Genomic DNA, 25,068 nt, shown 5'->3' on the forward strand with positions numbered 1-25,068 from the left:
GCAAGTTAGGCAGGCTCTCATCGCTTCAGAAATGCCAAATATGTGGATGCTATATGTGGTTTAGGTTCCCTGTGGGACTCACAGGAAGGTGCATTTGGATTTGGGAACACATTTGCTGAATTTCTTTTGGAGGGTGAGGAGCCATTTCGCTTTTCCAGGGCCTGTGTGCTACCAGTAAGCCCCCTATATTTCCGTTAACAGCTAACAGATCTGAATGAGGACTTGCTTTATCTGTGGACTGAGTTGAAGCTTTTCTTGGGAACATTTAACATAACGTTTGGGATCACATTTATTCGGCGCTCTATGCTGAGCACTTACTTTGGGGTTTCCATCTAAATCTCTGAGTGAAGTGATTCAGATGAAACCCCCAAGGGATCCATTCACTATAATGAGGCAGCAGAGTTACTCTGTACTCCATCTGGCCTCTGCTCAGTGATGTTCTTTTCAGAAGTGCACAAAACTGTGGCCGACTGCACTTTTATGCAATCCTAAAAAAACAGACACCACCGGATCACAGGTCAGACGACGTCCACAGTGCCTCCATCTGCCTCATTATAGGGAATTTTCTGCCAGGGGTTCTGTCTGAATCACGTATTTCAGAGATTTACATGGAAACCGTGATGTAAGCGCTCAGCGCAGGATAAATGTGCGCCAAGGCTTACTGTGATCTTACGGAGGCAGAATTTAAAAAACAAAAACAAAAAAAAAAAAACAGTAGATGAAGAACTGGTTTTATTTATTTTTTTCGCCACTCCTCGTGCAGTATAAGTGATCAGGCAACCTTATTATTTGGGTCGATGCGATTACAGCGATATCAGATTTATATCGAGTTGTGTTTGGCCGCTGTCACAAACTAAAAGATGCTTTGTATTGCAAAAAAAAACGGCAAAGAGAAAAAAACGGATTACTTACCGGTAATACTCTTTTATAGAGCCACGCCAGCACCCACTTGAGAGAGGGGATCTGCCCCTAGGAACAGGAAACCCTATGGAGAGATAAAAGGGGCGGTCCCCCTCGCTCCCACAGTTGGGTTACAGAGATTGCGAGGAACCGCCCACCAGTTTTAGTAGACAATCCAATATCATTATTTATCTTTAGTTAAGGATGGCTAACTGCAAGAACCATTCACCCTTATCAGTGCTCTTATGAGAAAATAACTATTAGGGAGGGAAGTGAAAGGGTGCTGTCGTGGCACTATAAAAGACTATTACCGGTAAGTAATCCGGTTTTTTCTCTTTGCCATGACAGCACCCACTTGAGAGACTTTCAGAGATAGTCATTTGGGAGGGATCACAGTGTTAAGAACTGATCTACCGAAAGATAAGTCAGATGAGGACACTTCTCGTGTCTCCCCTTTTCCCCATAGTTTGTAAGCTTGTGAGCAGGGCCCTCACTCCTCCTGGTATCTGTTTTGAACTGTATTTCTGTTATGCTGTAATGTCTATTGTCTGTACAAGTCCCCTCTATAATTTGTAAAGCGCTGCGGAATATGTTGGCGCTATATAAATAAAAATTATTATTATTATTATTATAAGTCCAATCTCTAGTGACTATAAAACAGTGTTTCCCAACTCCGGTCCTCAAGAGCCATCAACAGGCAATGTTTTCAGGATTTCCTTAGTATTGCACAGGTGATAATTGCATCACCTGGACAGGCAAGCATTCAATCACCTGTACAATACTAAGGAAATCCTGGAAACATGACCTGTTGGTGGCTCTTGAGGACCGGAGTTGGGGAACACTGCTATAAAAGGTAGTAGGAGAAGACCAAGTTGTGGCCTTACATATCAGTTCTATTGGGACCTCCGCTCTCTCAGCCCAGGATGAAGCCATCGCCCGGGCAGAGTGTGCCTTTACGGTTTCAGGTGGATTCTCCCCTTTTGATGAATAAGCCAGGCAGATTGCGTCTCGAATCCACCGGAATAACGTGTTCTTCGTGACACCAGAACCTTTCTTATGGCCCTGGAAGGAAACAGAGAGCCCTGTTATTCCTCCAGGGGCTAGTTATGTCTAGGTAAGCTATTATAGCTCTTCTTACATCTAGGGTATGGTATCTTTCATCTTCCTGATTTGCGGGGTTACTATAGAAGGAAGGAAGGAAGGAAGATTTCTTGAGATCTGTGGAATTTGGTACCTACTTTAGGTAAGTAAGAAGGGTCTGTTTTTAGGACAATTCTATCCTGAAATATTGACAGAAAAGGAGGATCTATTGATAATGCCTGAATGTCACTTACTCTTCTTGCTGATACTAAAGCAACAAGAAGAGCTGTCTTAAGGGAGACGTATTTTATGTGGGCCGAGTGTAGTGGCTCGAATGGGTCCCCTGTTAGGGCCTCTAGAACTAGATTAAGATCCCACGGTGGTATATGGGGAATTTGGACTGGTTCTGACCTTTGGCATGCTGAAATAAATCGGACTACACACCTGTCTCCAGCAATATTGTGACTATATAGGGCTCCTAGAGCAGAAACCTGTACCTTCAAAGTACTGACTGGAGAAATTCTAAAATAGAGGAAATGGGAATTTCTTTTGACAGAGCTGCTGGGTAGAATGTAAGAAATTTTTTCCAAACTCTTACATATATAGTTGTTGTAGTTCTTTTTCTACTTAGTAAAAGGGTATCAAACAATTTTTCTGAAAAGCCTCTTAGCTTTAGTAGCTGCCTTTCAAATTTCAGGCTGTCAACCGTAGGCCCTTCACATGAGGGTGGTTGAAGGGACCCTGGGAGAGAAGGTCCTGCACTTCTGGAAGAATCCATGGATCTGAGACTGACATGGCTCTGAGCCAGGAAAACCATGGTCTCTTGGGCCAAAATGGAGCTATTAGGATTATGTTTGCTCTGTCCTCCCTTATCTTCCCGATTACGGTTGGAAGAAGTATAAATGGAGGAAATGCATATGCTTGCCGGAATGTCCACGAAACTTGGGAGGGCATTGAGGATATTGGGGTTGTCGGACAGGAACAATGAAGCAAACTTTTGGACTTGTCTGTTGTTTCTTGTTGCAAAAAGGTCAATTTCGGGAGTGCCCCATTTCTTGGTTATCATTGTGAAGATACGACTGCGTACCCACTCTCCTTGGTGGAGAGTGTGACTGCTGAGCTATAGCTAGGATGTCGTCTGCTATAGACATGAGAGCGCCTGATCTCGTTCCTCCTTGATGATTTATGTATGCGACAGATGTCATGTTGTCTGATAGTATTCTTGTGTGAGTTCCGTGTAACTGCGGAAGGAATTTACATATGGCACGATAGACTGCTTTTAGTTTCCTTTAATTAGATGAATCGTTTGACTAGACCATTACCCCTGAACTATCTGACCTTCTAAATGTGGTCCTCAACCAGTAGGACTAGCATCAGTAAAGATTGTTTTTGTAGGTTTAACTACCCAAGGGACCCCACGTACAAGGTGATTCGGCTCTAACCACCAGGACAGGGACTCGATTACATTTAATGGAAGGTATAGATGGCTACCTAAATGGCCTTGTAATTTCCCTTCTTCCTGTAATATTGTATACTGCAACCATCTAGTATGGAATTGAGCCCATGGGACCGCCCGCCGGAATGCATGATGTACAGGAACCTAGAAGGGACCTACCTTCTCTGAGGGAGATTACAGGGTTATTACTGATTGTACTTGATTTTTTTTTATTGTTAACTGTTTGAAAGTCAGAGGTGTTTCCTTCCAGAATCCAGAGTCTTAGGGTACCATCACACTGAAACGACGACAACGATGTCGATCGCTGCAGCGTCGCTGATTGGTCGCTGGAGAGCTGTCACACGGACAGCTCTCCAGCGACCAACGATCCCGAAGTCCCCTGGTAACCAGGGTAAACATCGGGTTACTAAGCGCAGGGCCGCGCTTAGTAACCCGATGTTTACCCTGGTTACCAGCGTAAACGTAAAAAACCAAACATTACATACTTACATTCCGTGTCTGCCCTCCGGCGCTGTGCTTTCCTCTGCACTGTCAGCGCCGGTCAGCCGGAAAGCAGAGCGGTGACGTCACCGCTGTGCTTTCCGGCTGACCGGCGCTGACACAGGATGCAGGAGGAGTGCAGAGAAGCAGAGCGCCGGGGACAGACAGCTGAAGGTAAGTATGTAGTGTTTGGTTTTTTTACGTTTACGCTGGTAACCAGGGTAAACATCGGGTTACTAAGCGCGGCCCTGCGCTTAGTAACCCGATGTTTACCCTGGTTACCAGTGAAGACATCGCTGAATCGGCGTCACACATGCCGATTCAGCGATGACAGCGGGAGATCCAGCGACGAAATAGTTTCAGACGATCTGCTACGACGTACGATTCTCAGCGGGGTCCCTGATCGCAGTAGCGTGTCAGACACAGCGAGATCGTAACGATATCGCTGGAACGTCACGGATCGTGCCGTCCTAGCGATCAAAGTGCCACTGTGTGACGGTACCCTAAGATAAGACCCAAGAATGTTTGACGGGTTGTTGGAGACAATCTGGATTTTTCCCAGTTAATCAGCCATCCCATTTCCTGTAGTGATGAAATTGTATTAAACAGGCGCTGTTGACATTGTGAAGGGGAATTTCCCACCACTAGAAGGTCATCTAAGTATGGAACTATCAAGGTATCTTTTAATCTTAAGTATGACATTACTTCTGACATTAATTTGGTAAAGACTCTGGGAGCTATTGACAGTCCAAAGGGCATTGCTGTAAATTGAAAATGACGTATTTGCCCCTTCATCATGATTGCCACACGCAGATACTGCTGATGTTCGATATAAATTGGTAGATGGTAATACGCATCTTTTAAGTCGAGGACTGCCATGAAGCACCCGGGAAACAGAAGTTTTACAGTGGATCTGATAGACTCGATCTTGAAGGTTTGGTTTTCTAAAAAGATATTCAATTTTTTAAGATTTATTATAGTTCTATATGAGCCATCTGGTTTTGGAATCAAAAATAAAGGGGAGTAAAATCCCTTTCCCCTCTGATGAAACGAGACTTCCACTAATACTCTTTTGGATAGATTTATTATTTCCTGCTCCAAAAACGGTTGTTGAGATTGAGACTTTAAAGAAGTCAACAGGAATGAGTCCGGAGGGACTCGGGCAAATTTTAAGCCCTAAGTTATGAGGCTAATTGCCCAAGAGTTGGAGGTTACTATACGCCATTGTGTGGAGAAAAAAGACAATCTACCACCTACTGGTAGATCTGTCCTAACGTGGTTTGTCTTCCATATTAAATGGGCATTTTCCGAAAAAAGAACCTTTTTGTTTGGTATCTTTATTGGCTCCGCGGTCCTGGTTTCTAAAATCCTTTCTCTTTTTTAAAATGGGCTTCCGGAATGCTCTCCTATAAGATGGACAATAATTATTAGGGAACACCTTGTTCCTCTCACCCGCTTTGGTCAGGGTTTCAACTAGTTTTGTACCAAACAGGTACGCACCCTGGCATAAAAGACCACACAGCTTTGATTTTGTTTGGGCGTCTCCTTTCCAACCCTTTAGCCAAAGGGCTCGACGTGCCGCATTGGTTAGGCCCGCTGATTTGGCTGCTAACCGAATAGAGTCCGCAGATGAATCCAGAAGAAATGTTGTACCGCCTCTGATCAGGGGTAAAGAAGAGATTAACTTATCTCTGGAGAGGCGGCCTTTTAGACCTTCTTCTAGGTCATTAAACCAGACTAACATGGACCTTGCCATACATGTAGCGGATATGGCCGGTTTAAATGCCCCTGTACATGATGCCCATGCCCTCTTTAACAGAGTCGTCTTTGCGATCCAGTGGGTCTTGTAGGGAGCCAGAATCCTCTACTGGAAGGATTTTCTGGACGTGGACGCTACTGCCTTGTCTACTTTCAGCGCTTTAGCCCAAGTAGACATGTCCTCGTCCTTAAAGGGATAACGCCTCTTCGATGATGAAGGCAACCCTTTTTGCCCTTGGCTCTCCCATTCTTTTTTAACTACATTTTTGATTGCTGTTATTACTGGAAAGGTTGGTCTTGTCCTTTCTGACAATCCTGCAAACATATCCTGTGGTGTTTTGGGGTCTTTGGAGTCCTTAATACCCATGGTGTCACAGACAGTTTTAACAAGATTATCAATGCTTTATGTTGTAAAGCACGTATCTTGTTCACCTTCCAAGGAAATACATTCCCGGGAAATATCCGAATCTCTTTCTTCGTTATCAGAAGAACAGTCTAATTTTGGTGAATTATACTTCCTGCTTTTACCTTCAGGAATACTCTCTGAACTACGCGAGGCCCGGAATTCGTCCCTGGTCATTTGTCTGATGTCATCTGATCTTACTGAGGATTCCTCATGTAAGGTGGTTTCAATACAGGTGTAACACATTCTGTTTGTATGACTATCCGGGAGGGGCTGGGTACATAAAGCACATTGTTTATGTTTTGATTTTTTGGTTCTTTTTGCCAAGGGTGCATAGAAAAAAGAGGGAGCAATAAATCAGCTTAATAGGGTGGGATACACACTCACCCCAGTGAATCTATCGATCAAGGTACCGGCTGGAGAGGAGGAGATGAAGGCACAGGCTGGGAGGTGGATCGGTCGGATCTTTTCTCCTTAGTGCTTCTTGTGGAGGATCTGCTGTTTGGATCATCCGCTGCTTGTACGGCTGCCAGGTGCATTTGCTGTGTCTTCTAACGAAGGCACCGCTGAGTCCTGAGGTGATGCCATGCTTGGACGCCAGGGTATCAGCGCCGGCGTTCTTTTACACTGGAGGCCGCCATCTTCTTCCTGTTGTACCCGGAAGTCTTCGTCACTTCCGGGTCGCGGCCATCTTGCGTACACCTGCGCACTGCCTGCTTGCTGGCGCCATCTCTCTCCTTCACTCACCCTGGAAGTTTTTGTTTCACTTCCAGGGGAACAGACATCGGGCTCCACACTCACGTCCGTCGAGAACGGCATCGCGCTTACCTAGGTGTGTTTAGCCCTCCGCAGGCCAGCTGAAACGTCCTCCTCCTCCGTGAGCCAGGGGACTCCCCGATCCTGGCCTCACGGTGCCTGCCAGCAGAGGGGGGAGCTGAACCAGGACCCCCGACGCTGCTTCCACCACTGGAACGGCTGCCGTCCTCTAAGGTAAACCCCGCAATCGGCGTCCAGGCCAGGTATCCTCTTCTCCACGAGTTCCCTTAGGAACAGGAAACCAACTGTGGGAGCGAGGGGGACCGCCCTTTTTCTCTCTCCATAGGGTTTCCGGTTCCTAGGGGTGGATCCCCTCTCTCACCATATTTTGAGAGCTATCATTTTTCCGTTTTTTGGCCCACCTAGTCATGTGAGGGATTGTTTTTCGCAAGACGAGTTGACATTTATATTGGTACCATTTTCAGACACACAACATTTTTTGATCGCTTTTGATAGATTTTTTGGAGGCAGAATGAACAAAAAACAGCAATTTAGGATTTTTTTTTAGAGAAGGTGGGGGATTATGTCATTCCACGATGATGCCACAAAGTCTCCGATCCAAGGGCAGAGGGGCTATCTTCCCTCTGCCTGCTTCAGAGTTCGATGGCAGAACTTAGGGGGTTAAAGTGCCAGGAGCAGTGGGGGACCAGAATCAGCTGACACCCAGCGGCAATCGCGTGCGCACACGACCGCTTGGACGTAATAATCCGTCTTGCTCCAATAAGTACCAGGGCTCTGGGACGTATTATTACTGACAGTCGGAAAGGAGTTAAATTTATGTGCCCACGAACCGGAGTTGCTGCAGGTTTGACACTGGGTATTTATGCAGCATCAAACCTGCAGCAGATAGCTGTTAAAGCATAGTGGATGGTATTTCAAGAAATCCCATGTCTTCTATGCGTCCACAGATGGCCGTGGATCACCAGCGTAGACTGACATGCAGCACTTCTTTCCAGACTGCAGCATGTCACTTTCTCTTGTGGAGACACTAGTCTCTGCCAGAGAAATTTCACCAACAGAATGTATTGGACGAGGTGAATCCGCATGGATCAGTGATCACATGCGGATTCACCTGTGTTCAATGTGAACACAACACTTTGGCCTCAGTGAGCATGCACTGCATCCAAAGCACTGCTACTTCTGGATCGTGGGCACCCGGCCTTAGAAAACAAAACATGTACATTAGCCACAGTGATAAGACCTTGAACTTATCTCCTGCATTGAAGCATCTGAGCATGTGCAAAAGTGAAGGGAAGAGGAGCAGGGTCAGCTGTGACATTGACTACTGTGGTGGATCCTGTATCATAAGCTGTGTATAGAGGTGGTACTCGTCACTGTAACCCTGTCTCTGTGAGCACAGGAGTTCTTTATCTATCCCGACTCAATTTTGTTTTTTCTACATGAATCTCCATGTCTGCAAAAATGGAGACTATGTTTAGTTAAGAGGGTCTTAAAAATGATTTTGTCTAAAGACTTAGAGATAACAGAAGTGAAACTAGAGTAGAGCCACACCTAGACCCTGGGTGTTGATAGTGTTAACTTTAGCAAATTAGATGTATGTGTGCCAATGCCAGCATATATGTAGTGATAAGTGAGCCAGTTATACTATTACAATGCATGATGATAAACCCTGACCAAACAATGTAATAAAGGAGTTCTATTCTGATAATACAAGCATCAGTGTGGTACCTCTCACTTTGTACATGTAGTTGGATTTTACAGATTAATTTGGAGAAGGCACGTCGTCTCAGAACATAACACAATATGGGAGGATGACACCTCTGAGGATAAGAGAGCCTGGTGAATGCTGACGAGGACATTTAATCTTCCAAACATCAGTGTCGGACCCCAGGAGAAGCAACCTATATTACAGATCTGTCGATATTTTCTGCGGCATTCTCCTCCACCAGAAGCTCTTGTGGTTCCAAAGTCATAGGATGTTTCTGTGTTTAACCCTTTTATTTTATTCTGTTTTTGCTTTTATGTATGCATGTCCTTTTATCATTTCATCTTTGAAACCTTTTTAAGCACTGTACTTTTATTGTATATTAAATCTGAAATTTTATAAATTTGTTCCTTGCTGCTCTAAATGTACCCCCCAAGCCTGAAACAGGCAACTATAGCGAAGCGGTGTTACCCACAGGATGCCAAAGTAAAAGAAAAGTGCTTAGCTTGTTGCAGAGAATGCCTTTAATGATGAAAAGAGAATCTTTGCCATTTAATCTGAATGCAGCATAATGTAAGGGCAGAGAACCCGAAACCAGCAATGAATCACTTATCATAGGCTGTGCTGTAGTTTCAATACAAATCAGTGATTTATCAGCAGGAGATTATCACTTCTGGACTAGGTCTCATGTGCAGGCCAGTCAGGCTAATCTGCATAACCCCGCCCACACAACCCATTGGCAGCTTTTGTTTATATTGTCAGCAAGCTGCGAATCAGTGGGGTGGGCGGGGTTATACATAGCTCAGCATTCTGAGCACTGCTAGATCTACAATAGAGAAAATAGGATTTGTATCAAAGCGGAACCAAGCAGCCAAGTAAGTGATACGTCACCGAAATCGGGCTCTCTGTCGCTACATCAAGCTGGTATTAGATTACATAGCAAAAACCTGATGACAGATTCCCTTTAATATGGATACATCTGGAAAGTCAAATTGCTCCTAGATATATAAAAAATGCATAAAATGATAAAAGGGAAATGGTCTTATAAATAATAATATGCATAAAATATTGAGGCCAGACTGGCTCTAAAGAGCCCACAGGACTTCCTCACAATGTGTTAACCCTGTGATTATTGGAAACCAAGTGTTTTGGTATTTTGCATGGAATACTGGGTACCAACAGGTCCAGAACTGGAGTGAACGTGTTGTGGTTTAATTTTCAATGTGCGCAGGGACAGATTGAGCAAGACATCGATTATTCCATTATAGTTCCACCCACATAACATTTTCTTTCTTTTAAAAAGAGTACATTTATTTGAGAAATAATGTGCTGATTTTCTAAAGTAAAAAAAAAACAAAACAAAAAAAATTCCGTCAACAAATCGAGAAAAACAGTTTAACCCCACAAAACCCGTCCTTTAAGTACTGCTAAGCTCGTCAAAAAAATACTTATCTATTCATTTCATACATAAATGTACAATTTCTTTTTTTATTAATATTTTTTTTTTCCAAACAGAGTAATCCATAAATAAAACTTTATTCTTTAAATGTCATTTACAAGCTACCAGGCGCCATGTCCTTTTATTAACATGGCACCAGATAATTAAAATGGCGGCGGTCACAGAAAATAAATCCAGACTTAAAAGGGGGGTGGGGGGGTGGGGGGGAAATAACAAAAAAAAAAAACAAAGCATTGATAAAATGAGTTTTTTTGTAGATAAAAGCAATGTAATACTGTCACAAAGGTGTGGCCATTGAAGCGGTCTTGCCATAAATAGTTTGGGATAGTTTGGATGCGTCTGCTGAAGGCCATGCGTAACTCAGGTGTGGGTGCAGTCTGGCTAAAAAAAAAAAAAAGTCTATACAGTCATTTTATCTTTAACAATTTATAACATAAAAAAAAAGTTAAAAACCTATAGCAGCAACAAAGCAAACCTTGTCATGGGAAGGCATGAGTTAAAAACTAAGAAAAAGAAAAATAAAGGAAAAAAATAAAAGAAAAAAATAAAAGAGTCTATACAATGTGCGTAAGAAGGTGCATTGTTCATCTCCCGTCAGCCGGCGTACGACTAAGTGACAACATAATTCGAGCAAACCGCTCGCACAGCTCGTGCGTGGAGAAGGTAGGAAGCTTTGGCGGGTCGTTGAAACCTTTGATTTCAGTCGAACAATCAAGCAGTTTTGGCAGGAAGTCAGTCAGCTTTTCTTGTAGACACGCTGGAGAGATGGGAACAAAGAAGGGGCTCAATGAGCGCACGACGCAAACCCAGCGGGCGAGAGTCATCACGCCCATTAACGCACAAGTGTTTATACTGAATGAAAGATTTTTGGTTAAAGTTGATCAAATGCATATTTGTCTTCTGCATGTATTTATTTTGCCCCTAATAAAAATATTTATTTTTTCCCTGGTGTAAATCCTGTTCCGCTCTGTTCCAGAGATATGGCCTCTTCTTCCCAGTGTATAAATCTAGTCTTTGTACCAAGTGGGCATCTCCCACACGAGGACCCCTTAAGAGAAGAGTAGAGGACCTCACTCATTTGGATAAAAACAAAATTCCACACAGAGAAGAGGAGACCCTTTCTTAGGAATGGAGGAGCAGGAAAATAAGACAAATGGCAAATTCAGGAGATCAGTGGCATTCACACCTAGTAAAAAACAAAATTACATACCGGTAATTATGGCAAGTCACAATCACCTTTAAAAGGGTAATGTTACCTCAAAACTTTGTGCTATGCATAATAGGTATTTGGTTGTTTATCATTTAGCTATACTGTGAGATGGCTCATGGTGTTAAAGGGAGTGTCACCTTCAAAACTCAATTTAGGGAACAAACGATCCCCGTCCCACCACAGGGAGAACAAACGATCCCCGTCCCACCACAGGGAGAACAAACGATCCCCGTCCCACTACAGGGAGAACAAACGAACCCCGTCCCACCACAGGGAGAACAAACGAACCCCGTCCCACCACAGGGAGAACAAACGATCCCCGTCCCACCACAGGGAGAACAAACGATCCCCGTCCCACCACAGGGAGAACAAACGATCCCCGTCCCACTACAGGGAGAACAAACGATCCCCGTCCCACTACAGGGAGAACAAACGATCCCCGTCCCACCACAGGGAGAACAAACGATCCCCGTCCCACCACAGGGAGAACAAACGATCCCCGTCCCACCACAGGGAGAACAAACGATCCCCGTCTCACCACAGGGAGAACAAACGATCCCCGTCCCACCACAGGGAGAACAAACGATCCCCGTCCCACCACTGGGAGAACAAACGAACCCCGTCCCACCACAGGGAGAACAAACGATCCCCGTCCCACCACAGGGGGAACAAACGATCCCCGTCCCACCACAGGGAGAACAAACGATCCCCGTCCCACTACAGGGAGAACAAACGATCCCCGTCCCACTACAGGGAGAACAAACGATCCCCGTCCCACCACAGGGAGAACAAACGATCCCCAACCCACCACAGGGAGAACAAACGATCCCCGTCCCACCACAGGGAGAACAAACGATCCCCGTCCCACCACAGGGAGAACAAACGATCCCCGTCGCACCACTGGGAGAACAAACGATCCCAGTCTCACCACAGGGAGAACAAACGATCCCCGTCCCACCACAGGGAGAACAAACGATCCCCGTCCCACCACAGGGAGAACAAACGATCCCCGTCGCACCACTGGGAGAACAAACGATCCCAGTCGCACCACAGGGAGAACAAACGATCCCCGTCCCACCACAGGGAGAACAAACGATCCCCGTCCCACCACAGGGAGAACAAACGATCCCCGTCCCACCACAGAGAGAACAAATTCATAGTCCTAATATGGACGATGCCTGCACCAGCCGTAGGTTTCCTCACCAGAACTCAATGTTTTTATACATGTCTATGAAGATGATGAATTCTGGTCAGGAGACCCATAACCGGTCCAGACATTATGGTGCAGACTCTGACCATGAATGTCAGATGTGCGAGGCTTGTCCTAATCTGAGATAACTGGGCTCGGCGCCCGTTAGGCGTAATAATATAATCCACCGCGGAGACTCACGTTCCATTTCTTGCCCCAGGTATGAACACCAGCGATTCCTCATGTCTTCTACAGCAATTATGTCCTTTTCTTCTATTTCATCAGCCAACAACATGGGCAAACATGGCACAATGAGTTCATTCATCAGAGTCAGGCCGTTGCCGACTTTTTCTACATCTCCAGACTCGAACATGATCGCGGCTTTCTCATTCAGTTTCTTCAGGACACAAGAAATAAAAGGTTTATAAACAAATTTACGTAATGTGCCACATTTATTGTTATAGCCCATACATGAGGTGCTGTACCTTGAAACAGGGCCACACTGCCCCCCCCACCCTCAAAAAAAAAAAAAGAACAGTGGCCTCATATTGCCAAAAGCTGCTTAAAGAGGCCATGACCATATCAATTTTTAATTTTTTTTTTTTTTTTTATAATGTATACTACTCACTCAAGTCTACAAACGTTACTTATGGGAAGTATATGCCGAAAAGTACTAAGCAAAGTTAGACATAATACACTGTTTATCTAATCTTTTTGACCCACATAAACTTTACAGCTCGTCAGAGGTCATGGGATGGATTCTGTATAAATCGAGCACATGTTCTACTTACTAGAAAACAGTCCCTTCGATAATGAGAAATCAGTTCCTCATCGTGACCTCTATATGGGCCTCTTGAGAGAAGATCCTTGTTGTACTGGTAGCCATAAATGAGGTACAGCAAAGCTTCCACATAACTAGGAGATAAGGCAGAGGTTACGTCAGCTAATGGGCTAGGGTTATGCACAATTCTAAGAAATTAAACTCTTCTCCCTGCAGCTGTTGGCCAGGATCCCCGAGAACTGCCTCCGGTACTGGATGGCATACTTTTTTATTAGTTGACTCATCGATGCAGCCTGACACACGTTAGCCAAGCAGACTATTCATAAGAAGAGCCGAGGATGCCAAGAGTTACGAGGTGGTTCCTGAGGCACGGTCCACCGGCCTGAGATAACCAACATATCCGATGGATCGAGTTGATTTGTACCAACGCTACTCAATGTCCAATGTTTCTTAACCCTTAAAAGAGAAGGACAGTGCCTTTCATTTGTGCATCGCTTTAAGCGTGCTGGGTGGGAAGCTGGTATTGTGCACGTTCATTAAAACAGAACATGTGCTGGGTACCTGGTGGGCAACCATCCTGCCCAATGTGTTCTAATAACCAATACGGAAATGAGAGGTTCTGCACAAATCAATTCAGCTAAAATAGGGTTTTGTACATTTAGTAAAACCAAAATTTCAGATTTGTGCAATTCATATGCATTGTTGTCTTTCTTTGATTTTTTTGGGGCTCATTGAAAGGAGGCAAGCCATCACATGTCTCAAATTTACTATAGTTAATGCATCCCGAGCTGTATGGGAGACTAGTCAGACAGGCGGACCCCTGGTGGCTTGTCCCCGCCTGATCCCTTGGAGTGACAGGTCATTATAGGAGTGCAGCAACAGAAAGCGCCACTGTAATAACGCACACCACGTAAATACGTACAAAACACTATACACAATATATGAACTAACAAAGAACCTAGTTCAATTGGAATGATATCCACATTAACAATTTTATAAGTGGTATAATGCCCGAACAACAACCTATAGTCCTACTGGCTCATGGGACTGCTAATAGTAAGCCTAATACCCAAACCAAAAAGAGTGACCCCTCAAAAGTCTATCCAGAAAGGGCTATGTAGGGCAAGCATTTCCCAGGGCTTATAAGCCCTTAACAAGGAAACGCTTGTATAGAAATACGTTGGTGTTTTTTTTTTAAATATGTTATAACATGTGTGTGGTGTATTAATAAAAACCTCTTTTTTTCATATATTGTGTATAGTGTTTTGTACATATTTACGTGGTGTGCATTATTACAGTGGCGCTTTCTGTTGCTGCACTCCTATAATGACCTGTCACTCCAAGGGATCAGGCGGGGACAAGCCACCAGGGGTCCGCCTGTCTGACTAGTCTCCCATACAGCTCGGTCAACAGACATGGCTGAAATCATGCAGCTAGGGCCATATACAGGCTTCCTGTGGGTTCGGAAAAAACAACCAGCCGTCAGGTTCCCTTTAATTGATAAAACATAATATAAATACTACATAAGTGAATATATTCTACCAATAAGTGCACAAATGCTGAAATTTCTGCAGATCACAATCTCGTACCTTTTGTTCTGAAACAATTCCAATCCGATCAAGATTAACATCGTCGTCTCTCGAAAGATCCGGTATTCCTTGTGCCACCTCTATACAGGAGTAAGAGCCATAAAGAGACATTGCTTATTACGGAAATCATGAGAAAATACATGCACCAAGCACTCTAACAAAAGGTGCAAAAAGCACTTGCTATAAAAGTCAGATTAGAGCTCCAACAGCGCCATCCCCCCACTGACCTCCAGGAACGGAGGAGTGTCTGCAATGCTCATTTTCTCCTTACTGATTGCATATCCTAAGAATAATCCTTGTACAATCAATGGAATTGGTGGCTGATTAGTAGAAACCCCACAAAATTGCTATGGTTAGCGATGGTGGTTACACCATGTGACTAGTGAAACGTTTCAACTACTTGTGGACTGTCCAAGTCTTAAAACATCGGACCGTTCCTCATGGAACTCTGCAGAGGTGTTGTAGACTATGAGGAGTCTGACCATTTCGGCAAGGCTGTTCATTGATGGTCAGTCTCCCACTAGAGAAGGCAGAGGCAGTTTACTACCATCTCTGCCTTTCTGATTGAGGTATAACAAAGGAATAAGAATGAATGGAGCACTCGCCGCACCGCCCTTCATCCTCTGGATCCAGTGATTACATGTTTGATGGGTGCCGGGTGGAGCAGGAGCTCTTGGGTCTCCGCAGACCCAGTTTACATCTGCTATGCAGACATGAGGCCGAATTTGCTCTGCAACTGGGGCCAGTATACCAGCTCTAGTTAGGCCATGTCTACACTGACTTTTTATTTTTTGTTTTTAACGACTTCAAAAACTCTTGGAAAAAACTCTTGCAATTCATTTCCACGGCAAATTTAATTTGCTATCCATATGAGGAGTATTCGTTGAGCTTATTTTTTTTCCAAATTTGAGATTAGTATTTAAATATTGTAATGCCTGCAAAATGTGTTTTATGATCTTACAGGTGGCATAGTTAAAAATAAAAGAAAGGAAAAGCCGGTAAAAAAGCCACTGACCTTCCAGAACCAGTTTTTGGCTTTCCTCCAGATGCGGGAAAAAAAAAATCCATGTCTAAGGCTAGGTTCACATTGCGTTAGGGCAATCCGTTAAGCGCATAGCGCTAACGCAATGTTTCTCTAGGGTCCGCGTTCGCCATCCTCGCTAGCGCAGATCCCCAATCTGCGCTAGCGAGGGACGGACCTCGGATGCTGCTTGCACAAAAGAACGGCACATCGCTAGCACGTGCCGAAAATGGCACAAATCACATTGATGTCAATGGGTGCGCTAACGGACCCGTTGCACGGCGTTAATTGCGACATTTTCGCCGTGCAACGCAGTCCGTTAGCATTAACCCATTAACGCAATGTGAACCTAGCCGAACATATAAATAATTGGTATGGAAAGGAAATGATCATTTGAAAAAAAAAAAAAAAAAATATGAAAAACAGAAATTTCTTTTTTGGTCTTTATATTTCAACAAAAAATAGGATTAAAAACCAGAACAATTAGCATAAATCTGCTTATACCAACAAGTGCCTGGTCATCACAATGGGCTGATCATGGAGTTTTTCAATAAATGGATGTAGCAGTCAGATATTAAGTATTAATAAAAGGACTATAAAAATATTGAAAAAACTAGTTTATTAATCTGGCATAAGGGAAATCTATGAAAAACGGTCACAAAATAGATTAAGATCTTTGCTCATGAAATATACATTACACATCTTATACCAACCTTGTACTCGTCCATGTTAACTTCGTCCGGCTTTATCAGTTCAAGCTTGGCCTGGGCCACCTTCATAATGTTTCGACAACTAAAAAAAAAAAAATGGTAAAGACTACTAAAAGGGTTTTTATGAGATTAGAAAAAAAAGGATCTACAGTAAAGACCAAAAGCTTGGACACACCTTCTCATTTAAAGATTTTTCTGTATTTTCATGACTATGAAAATTGTACATTCACACTGAAGGCATCAAAACTATGAATTAACACGTGGAATTATATACTTAACAAAAGTGTGAAACAACTGAAATTATGTCTTATATTCTAGGTTCTTCATAGTAGCCACCTTTTGCTTTGATGACTGCTTTGCACACTCTTGGCATTCTCTTGATGATCTTCAAGAAGTAGTCACCGGGAATGGTTTTCACTTCACAGGTGTGCCCTGTTGTGTTGTGCAGAGAATTGGTGGATACACAGCTAATAGTCCTACTGAATAGACTGTTAGAATTTGTATTATGGCAAGAAAAAAGCAGCTAAGTAAGGAAAATCGAGTGGCCATCATTACTTTATGAAATGAAGGTCAGTCAGTCTGAAAAATTGGGCAAACTTTGAAAGTGTCCCCAAGTGCAGTGGCGAAAATTATCAAGCGCTAGAAAGAAACTGGCTCACATGAGGACCGCCCCAGGAAAGGAAGACCAAGAGTCACCTCTGCTTCTGAGGATAAGTTTATCCGAGTCACCAGCCTCAGAAATCGCAGGTTAACAGCAGCTCAGATTAGAGACCAGGTCAATGCCACACAGAGTTCTAGCAGCAGACACATCTCTACAACAACTGTTAAGAGGAGACTTTGTGCAGCAGGCCTTCATGGTAAAATAGCTGCTAGGAAACCACTGCTAAGGACAGGCAACAAGCAGAAGAGACTTGTTTGGGCTAAAGAACACAAAGGAATGGACATTAGACCAGTGGAAATCTGTGCTTTGGTCTGATGAGTCCAAATTTGAGATCTTTGGTTCCAACCACCGTGTCTTTCTGTGACGCCAAAAGGTGAACGGATGGATTCTACATGCCTGGTTCCCACCGTGAAGCATGGAGGAGGTGTGATGGTGTGGGGGTGCTTTGCTGGTGACACTGTTGGGGATTTATTCAAAATTGAAGGCATACTGAACCAGCATGGCTACCACAGCATCTTGCAGCGGCATGCTATTCCATCCGGTTTGCGTTTAGTTGGACCATCATTTATTTTTCAACAGGACAATGACCCCAAACACACCTCCAGGCTGTGTAAGGGTTATTTGACCAAGAAGGAGAGTGATGGGGTGCTACGCCAGATGACCTGGCCTCCACAGTCACCAGACCTGAACCCAATCAAGATGGTTTGGGGTGAGCTGAACCGCAGAGTGAAGGCAAAAGGGCCAACAAGTGCTAAGCATCTCTGGGAACTCCTTCAAGATTGTTGGAAGACCATTCCCGGTGACTACCTCTTGAAGCTCATCAAGAGAATGCCAAGAGTGTGCAAAGCAGTCATCAAAGCAAAAGGTGGCTACTTTGAAGAACCTAGAATATAAGACATATTTTCAGTTGTTTCACACTTTTTTGTTAAGTATATAACTCCACATGTGTTAATTCATAGTTTTGATGCCTTCATTGTGAACGTACAATTTTCATAATCATGAAAATACAGAAAAATCTTTAAATGAGAAGGTGTGTCCAAACTTTTGCTCTGTACTGTATATTCCATGAGTGGTGTCTAGTACTGAGCTCAGCATTATTCCCTGGAATAAGGCTTAGATAAAATAGCTAATACACATAAAATAAGAACATCATTTCTTTTTAAGAAAATTTGCTAGCTTCCTGTACTATCAGAAATCTATGAAAACTGTTTGAATGCATTGCTGTGGGCAATAATTCAATAAATGCAACGTCTAAGATGTTACTCCACTTTCAGCTTATGTACACACGTTCAGGATTTTTCCTTTTTTTTTGACCGTTTTCCGCGGGAAAAACGCTTAAAAAACGCATACATAAGCATCCCATCATTTTTAATGCCTTCTGCAATTTTTGTGCACACGATGCGTTTTTTTTCCGCGAAAAAACGCATCGCCGTAAAAACACATCATGTTCATTATTTTTGCGGATTTTTCGCGTTTTTGACACCATTTTATGCATTGGGAAGCTCCGGAAAAAGCGCAAAAAAACGCATGCGGATTTTCTGCAGAAAAAGTCCAGTTTTGTTCTGGGAAATTCTGCAGTCCTTTTACTAGGCACTGCTCCTAATAGCCAGTTTCCTACTCCACACTGATGAGGGGCAAATACCCCGAAACAGCTGTCTGTGGATGGATACCATGTTTTGGCATAGGTGGTTTTCCTTTTTGGATGCTGCCCTTCCCGTGGTTCTTCCTTCCCGGTGAAAGACCTGGCTATTTACTGCTTGCGTTGAGAAACACGTGATGGTGTCTCCGCGGCTTTTCTACATGCAAGAAAATTAGTAGCGAGATATTTAGGGAATCAGGATTCCTTATTCTCACCCCATAAAAATGACATCATTTCATACCGCACCGTACTGCTGAAAAATAACACCGCTATTGCTATATGTGGCTGGCACATGAAGCAAGCGAGCAGGTTTGATTTTCATCAAATGCTTTTAATTAAAATAATTATTTTAATTACCCACAAACCAAATATTTGGGTTTTAATATTCATGAAGCTTTTAATGAGGCTGAGCAATTGTCAAAAGTGTCAAGGAATATGCCCTGGTACAAAATACTAGGCACCACCGGATGAGGTGCACAAACTTTGAAGAAGATCACAAACCTACAGAAAAGGTTATTAGGAAGTCATAAAACCTAAACCACAACAATATATCCCTGATCTCCTCCATATCTGCCTACAGCACGGATGGCTCCACGCCATGGTCGTACTCTGCAGGAAAATGCCAATTTTAGGTCAGTGGATACTACTCCTTACTACAGGCCGCATCCAAGAAGTCGAACGCATCTAATTCATTGCCATACCTCCCCACAATCCTCATTCTGGCTTGTGAAAAAGGTCAAAAGCTGGTGGCCAAAAATACAGACGGGTATTATAGGCTCAGCTCCGGCTGGCAAAGGACAGATTGTCTGTAACAGTTACCGAAACGGAGAACAAACCCCAGAATAAGGGAGACGACTCATAGGAAAAAGGTTTTCTGGCGTTTCCTCCTTATTGGACATATATGGTAGTTTTTGAGCACGCTATATCAATTTTTATTTTTTTTGAAAATACACCACCCACAAAAAAATCCATTTCAACAGACATCATGCTTTAGCCACAAGTCAGTGGCTCAGTCGGAAGACCTAACAAAAAAAAAAAAGGACTCAATAGTATGCAATTTATGCTCTTTCTGTCCTCAGTGGCAGTGTCCACCTTTTTTGCGCAAACATGAAAACGTGGTCAACATTTTTAAGCAAACCGAAAAGGAGACCAGACAGAGCATAAAGTGACTGTCGTTAAAGTCAATAGCCCCATCGATGGATACACTTGAATCCAGTTTTACATTCAGGTGGAAGTCCCGACAGAGCCACTGACGCGTGTCTAAAACGTGATGTGAAGCCGGCCTTACTGGAGATGCGGCTACAGGGAGGAAAGGAACTTACATTCTCTCTGCAGCTGCTGGCTTCCAGTTATCAGGGAGCGGTTCCAGGCATGGGTCACTTTATAATGAGTGCAGAAATCACTCCCCAGCACATAGAGGGACAGCTTTCTCTGTACTCTGTGTTGGGAAGTGATTACAGTCCCGTCTGTTTGACTGGAAGCTGCAGGGAGGATATAAAGTTCATTTTCTCCCTGTAGCCACCACTCCAGTAAGCAGCTAACATGACTGTAACTTTATTTACATGCAGATAACCCTATATCTGCAGGTAAACAACATTTATTTCCCTTTAACATGAAGTCTAAAACGAACAATGTACAACTATATACACTGCACAATTAACATCCAAACAGTACAATAAATATTCCTGGAAAAAAAAAAATAGTTGTCAAAGTCTCCCCCTGAAATAGAAAAGCAACACAAAACACGGCAATGCTGGCTCCTATATTGGTCAATAAAGAAATATTATATATATATATATATATATATATATATATATATATATATATATATATATATATATATATATATATATATAATATAGTGCTAAGATATAGGAACACATATATAAAGGAGGACAGCCGACCTGACGTCCCTGCACCCTAACAAGCGTTTCGCTCTGCTTCTTCAGGGGGCACAGGAGGAGATATCTCTTATCTCTTTATAGCCATAAGGTTCTGACTATTAAGGTACCGTCACATTAAGCGACGCTGCAGCGATATAGACAACGATGCCGATCGCTGCAGCGTCGCTGTTTCGTCGTTGTGTGGTCGCTGGAGAGCTGTCACAGAGACAGCTCTCCAGCGACCAACGATGCCGAAGTCCCCTGGTACTCAGGGTAAACATCGGGTTACTAAGTGCAGGGCCGCGCTTAGTAACCCGATGTTTACCCTGGTTACCATTGTAAATGTAAAAAAAAAAAAACAAACAAACTACATACTCACATTCCGGTGTCTGTCGCGTCCCCCGCCTTCAGCTTCCCTGCACTGTGTAAGCGCCGGCCGTAAAGCAGAGCGGTGACGTCACCGCTGTGCTCTGCTTTACGGCCGGCCGGCGCTGACACAGAGCAGGGAAGCTGACGGCGAGGGACGTGACAGACACCGGAATGTAAGTATGTAGTGTTTTTTTTTTTTTTTTTACATTTACAATGGTAACCAGGGTAAATATCGGGTTACTAAGCGCGGCCCTGCGCTTAGTAACCCGATGTTTACCCTGGTTACAAGTGAAGACATCGTTGAATCGGCATCACACACGCCGATTCAGCGATGTCAGCGGGAGATCCAGCGACGAAATAAAGTTCTGGACTTTCTGCTCCGACCAGCGATTTCACAGCAGGATCCAGATCGCTGCTGCGTGTCAAACACAACGATATCGCTATCCAGGACGCTGCAACGTCACGGATCGCTATCGTTCTAAAGTCGCTCAGTGTGAAGGTACCTTTAGGAAGTTGGTAAAAGTGAAGTTTTTGTGTCACCGCTATGTCTAGAAGTGAACCTCCAGTTCTGCGTGTCTACGAAACATCAGACTTCATGGATAAGTTTGCTTACCGTTCATCAAAACTCAGGTTTCGATCGGCAAACTGTTCCAGGAGGGTTCTCTCGATAATCTTCTTTGGCGCCTGGCTCTGGATGAAGTAGACTATCGCATGCTGTAAGCGGTAGTCTGTCTCCGGAGGAGGATCCTCTTGTGCTAATTTCAATAGACGTGCATACTCCGTTTTGATGGCCTGAGGATAGGAAACAGAAAGGAGACAAAGTTATTTGGCAAACACAAAAACCCACAAACCTAAAAAAAAAAAAAAAGAAAATTAAAACTTAGCCAGTGTGATCTCCATTATACAATAAGAGAAAAATCTGCAGCTTTATGAATATAGCAAATAATAGAAGCAAAGTACATCATACAATTAAATATAGAACGGGGGTCAGCATCCTGCAACCATTGAAAAACTACAGCACTCGGCATGCTCTGCCAGGTGTCATGCTGAAAATTGTAGTTTTACAACAACAGCAGTGCCGCAGGTTGCTAACCCCTGATTTAAAGGGGAATCTGTCAGCAGATTTTTGGTATGTAATCTGAGAGCACTATGATGTAGGAGCAGAGACCCCGATTCTAGCGTGACGTCACTTACTAGGCTGTGTGCTGATGTTTCAATGCAATCAGTGGTTTATAAGCAGGAGATTATCACTAAGGACTAGGTGTCTCGTGCCTCCTGGTCCAACCCCGCCCTCAGCACTGATTAGCAGCTCATTGTACACAGGAAACTGCCAGTGATGTGGGCGGGGTTATGCACAGCATTCTGAGCACTGCTAGATCTGCAGCAAAAGACTGAATATAATCACAGCTACTGCAAAAAGAGAACTAAGTGATACATCACTGGAATCAGGTTATCTGCTCCTACATCATGCTGCCGTCAGATTCCCTTCAATAGTCTTTACACTTGTCCATTGTAAATTTGATAGACCTTTCCTGTACTCCATAACTACGTATGTTGTAGAGGACCTGTCTGAACTATTTTAGTAGATACCTCCCATAAAATAATTTTAGAGGATATTTTCTAAAATCTCGGCTGTGCCATTTCTCCACTATCCGAACTGGAAATATATAAACTCGCACTGGGCTGTTACCACAACTGGGGACCGTCTCTAATCGCTCTGATAACGTCCCTTCAGTGATGGCAATGTTGCACATGTGCAGGAGAGCACATCCTATAGGCAAGAGGAAATGAAACGCCCACTTGCCAATTTCTTCCCATATTTCCAGGAACAACCGAGGGACGGAACAACATAATTATCCAAATAAGATGTTCCAGAATTGTTCTTTCCAGGAGACTATAGTCATTTGCTAGAAGTCAAATGAAAGGACAAATCCCCTTCGAAGCCACATTGTGGTTACTTGTGACCTCAGTGATCGTCTAAGACTTTTAAAATCAAAATCGAAAAAGTATTCCCAATAAGAATGTAAAGAGGAACCAATGATATTCTTCGCTTTTGTTTTAGAACGGGCCTTATGAAAATTCTAGAATAAAATGGATTTTCCTATTTTAATCCCGACCTACTGCAATGATTATGTTATGGAAAACGATGCAAATTTGGCAAACTGACATAATTACACTTGTAGTGCGCCGCTGCCATCGCTTATGGGTGCCGACTGTATTCTACAGCCCCCCAGTGAACCTGATCTAATGGCTGCAGTCAGAGACCAGTCTAATGGCCCCAATATACGTCACATAGGTTAGGAAAACTGGCCGGATTATTAGGCTGAGGACAAAAGGATCAGGGGTCCGAAATTAGATCTGCTTGATCCTTCTCTTCCCAATGGAAGGAATCAGGCGACTTACAAACACTAGACTGTTGGCCGATTCTGCAAATATCAGGGGGTCCGTCTGATGCGCTGTCTAGTTAAGGCTTTAGTACAAATGAGGCTGGAGAGGAAACGTCATCAGTCTCTCTATAGGCCATCCGCTATAACATTGCGGTGTGCCAGTGGCTTACTGGACTGACAATGGCCTTCAGGTCTTCTATCGGGGGGAACCGGTCATGTCTAATAACACTATTACCCTGCAGATATCAGGTTATTCCGCAGGGTAGTAGCATTATGAAGGTGCTGCAGCACTCGGGAACAAAAGAACTTTATTTCTCCCAGGAGCCGCCAGCTTTCAGTCGTGCCCAGAGAAATTACAGTCACCACTCATAGCACAGAGCCGCCCACCCGGCATAGACGGACAGCCGGCTGTGTACGCATACATTACTGAGCCTGCTGTCAGTCGGTGCCGAGGCGTGCATACAGCTGCCACTCTCAGTGCTGTCAGCAGTGACTGTAGCCGCGTCTGCACACCTGTACGACTGACAGCCGGCGGCTTCTGGGAGAAAAAGTTTAGCTTCTACCAAGCGCCGACCTGCCAGGATGGCAGCTGGGGACCTTCATAATATTAACCACCGACAGACTAACGCTATATCTGCAGGTTAATAGCGTTATCAGACCAGAGGGGGTCCCTTTAACAAAGGATTACATTGGCAGGCAAAATAAATTGCAAGACTGATGAATGCTCATACATGTTCAAACTCCCTTGTGTCTCTATATTAATGAAAAATAAAAGGGAAATAGAACTTTTTGATTCACTTATTTATACACCAAGTACCCCAAAATAATACTAATAAAAACATTAACTTATGTTTAAAAAAAAAAAAAAAGAAGCCCTCATACAGCTCAGAAGGAAAAAAATGATGCATCTGGCATGCCACAAATACTTATAATAATAATAATAATAATAATAATTTTTATTTATATAGCGCCAACATATTCCGCAGCGCTTTACAAATTTACAAATTACTTAGCATAAGCATTGATCAGGCACTGAGGGCACATATATAGACTGGGCACCCAGATACCCACTCTGCACAGCTGAGGTTAAGGAACCCAGTGCCGAATTTAAATGGACCTCGCACCAGTGCTCTCGCGCACTGGTTCCCATCAACACCCCATCACACAATTGTGAGGTGCCGATGGGTTAACCATGAGATACAACATAATTTTCCGATCGCTGGGGGAATGGACACCTGGGGACCCCAGCGATCTCAAGGACCTCCAAAGAGGTCAATCAAGTGCACTGCCACTTCAGTCACTCTAATGGGAGTGACAAAGACCAGATGTACGCAGCGCTCAACAATCTACACTTCATCCATTAACAGTGATGAAGCAGCAATGAACAAGATGGACCACCGCTCTATTCACATAGGGCTCCTCAAAGCCAGGGTTCTCGAGAGCCCCAGATTTCAGACACCCAACGATCGATATATGTTAACCTTTATCCTGAGGATACGTCATATCTTTCAAACTTGAGAATACCCTTTTCAAGGTGTTAAAATGTCATGTGAAAATAGCTGTATAACAAGGAAATGAATCAAGTCCAGCTAGAACGTGAGACCTAATGAG

General features: G+C 43.7%; 1 protein-coding gene across 6 annotated transcripts in view; it reads right to left on the reverse strand.

The window, feature by feature from the left end:
* Positions 1 to 10,018: 10,018 nt before the first annotated feature.
* Positions 10,019 to 25,068, reverse strand: part of USP25 (ubiquitin specific peptidase 25) — a 115,278-nt gene continuing 100,228 nt past the window's right edge. For 3 of the 6 annotated variants that reach the window (XM_069760898.1, XM_069760896.1, XM_069760895.1), the window contains 6 exons: positions 21,684 to 21,862; positions 16,522 to 16,600; positions 14,788 to 14,867; positions 13,209 to 13,332; positions 12,619 to 12,814; positions 10,079 to 10,775 (listed from right to left, as the gene is read on the reverse strand). In XM_069760898.1, coding sequence (XP_069616999.1) covers positions 10,603 to 10,775; positions 12,619 to 12,814; positions 13,209 to 13,332; positions 14,788 to 14,867; positions 16,522 to 16,600; positions 21,684 to 21,862 — 831 coding nt within the window. In that variant the 3' untranslated portion in view covers positions 10,079 to 10,602. Of the gene's footprint in view, positions 10,776 to 10,976; positions 11,205 to 12,618; positions 12,815 to 13,208; positions 13,333 to 14,787; positions 14,868 to 16,521; positions 16,601 to 21,683; positions 21,863 to 25,068 lie in introns of those variants that run through there. The other 3 variants (XM_069760893.1, XM_069760897.1, XM_069760894.1) reach the window with 2 other exon arrangements.

This window comes from Ranitomeya imitator, chromosome 3 (genome assembly GCF_032444005.1).
Source record: "Ranitomeya imitator isolate aRanImi1 chromosome 3, aRanImi1.pri, whole genome shotgun sequence".
Taxonomy (NCBI): domain Eukaryota; kingdom Metazoa; phylum Chordata; class Amphibia; order Anura; family Dendrobatidae; genus Ranitomeya; species Ranitomeya imitator.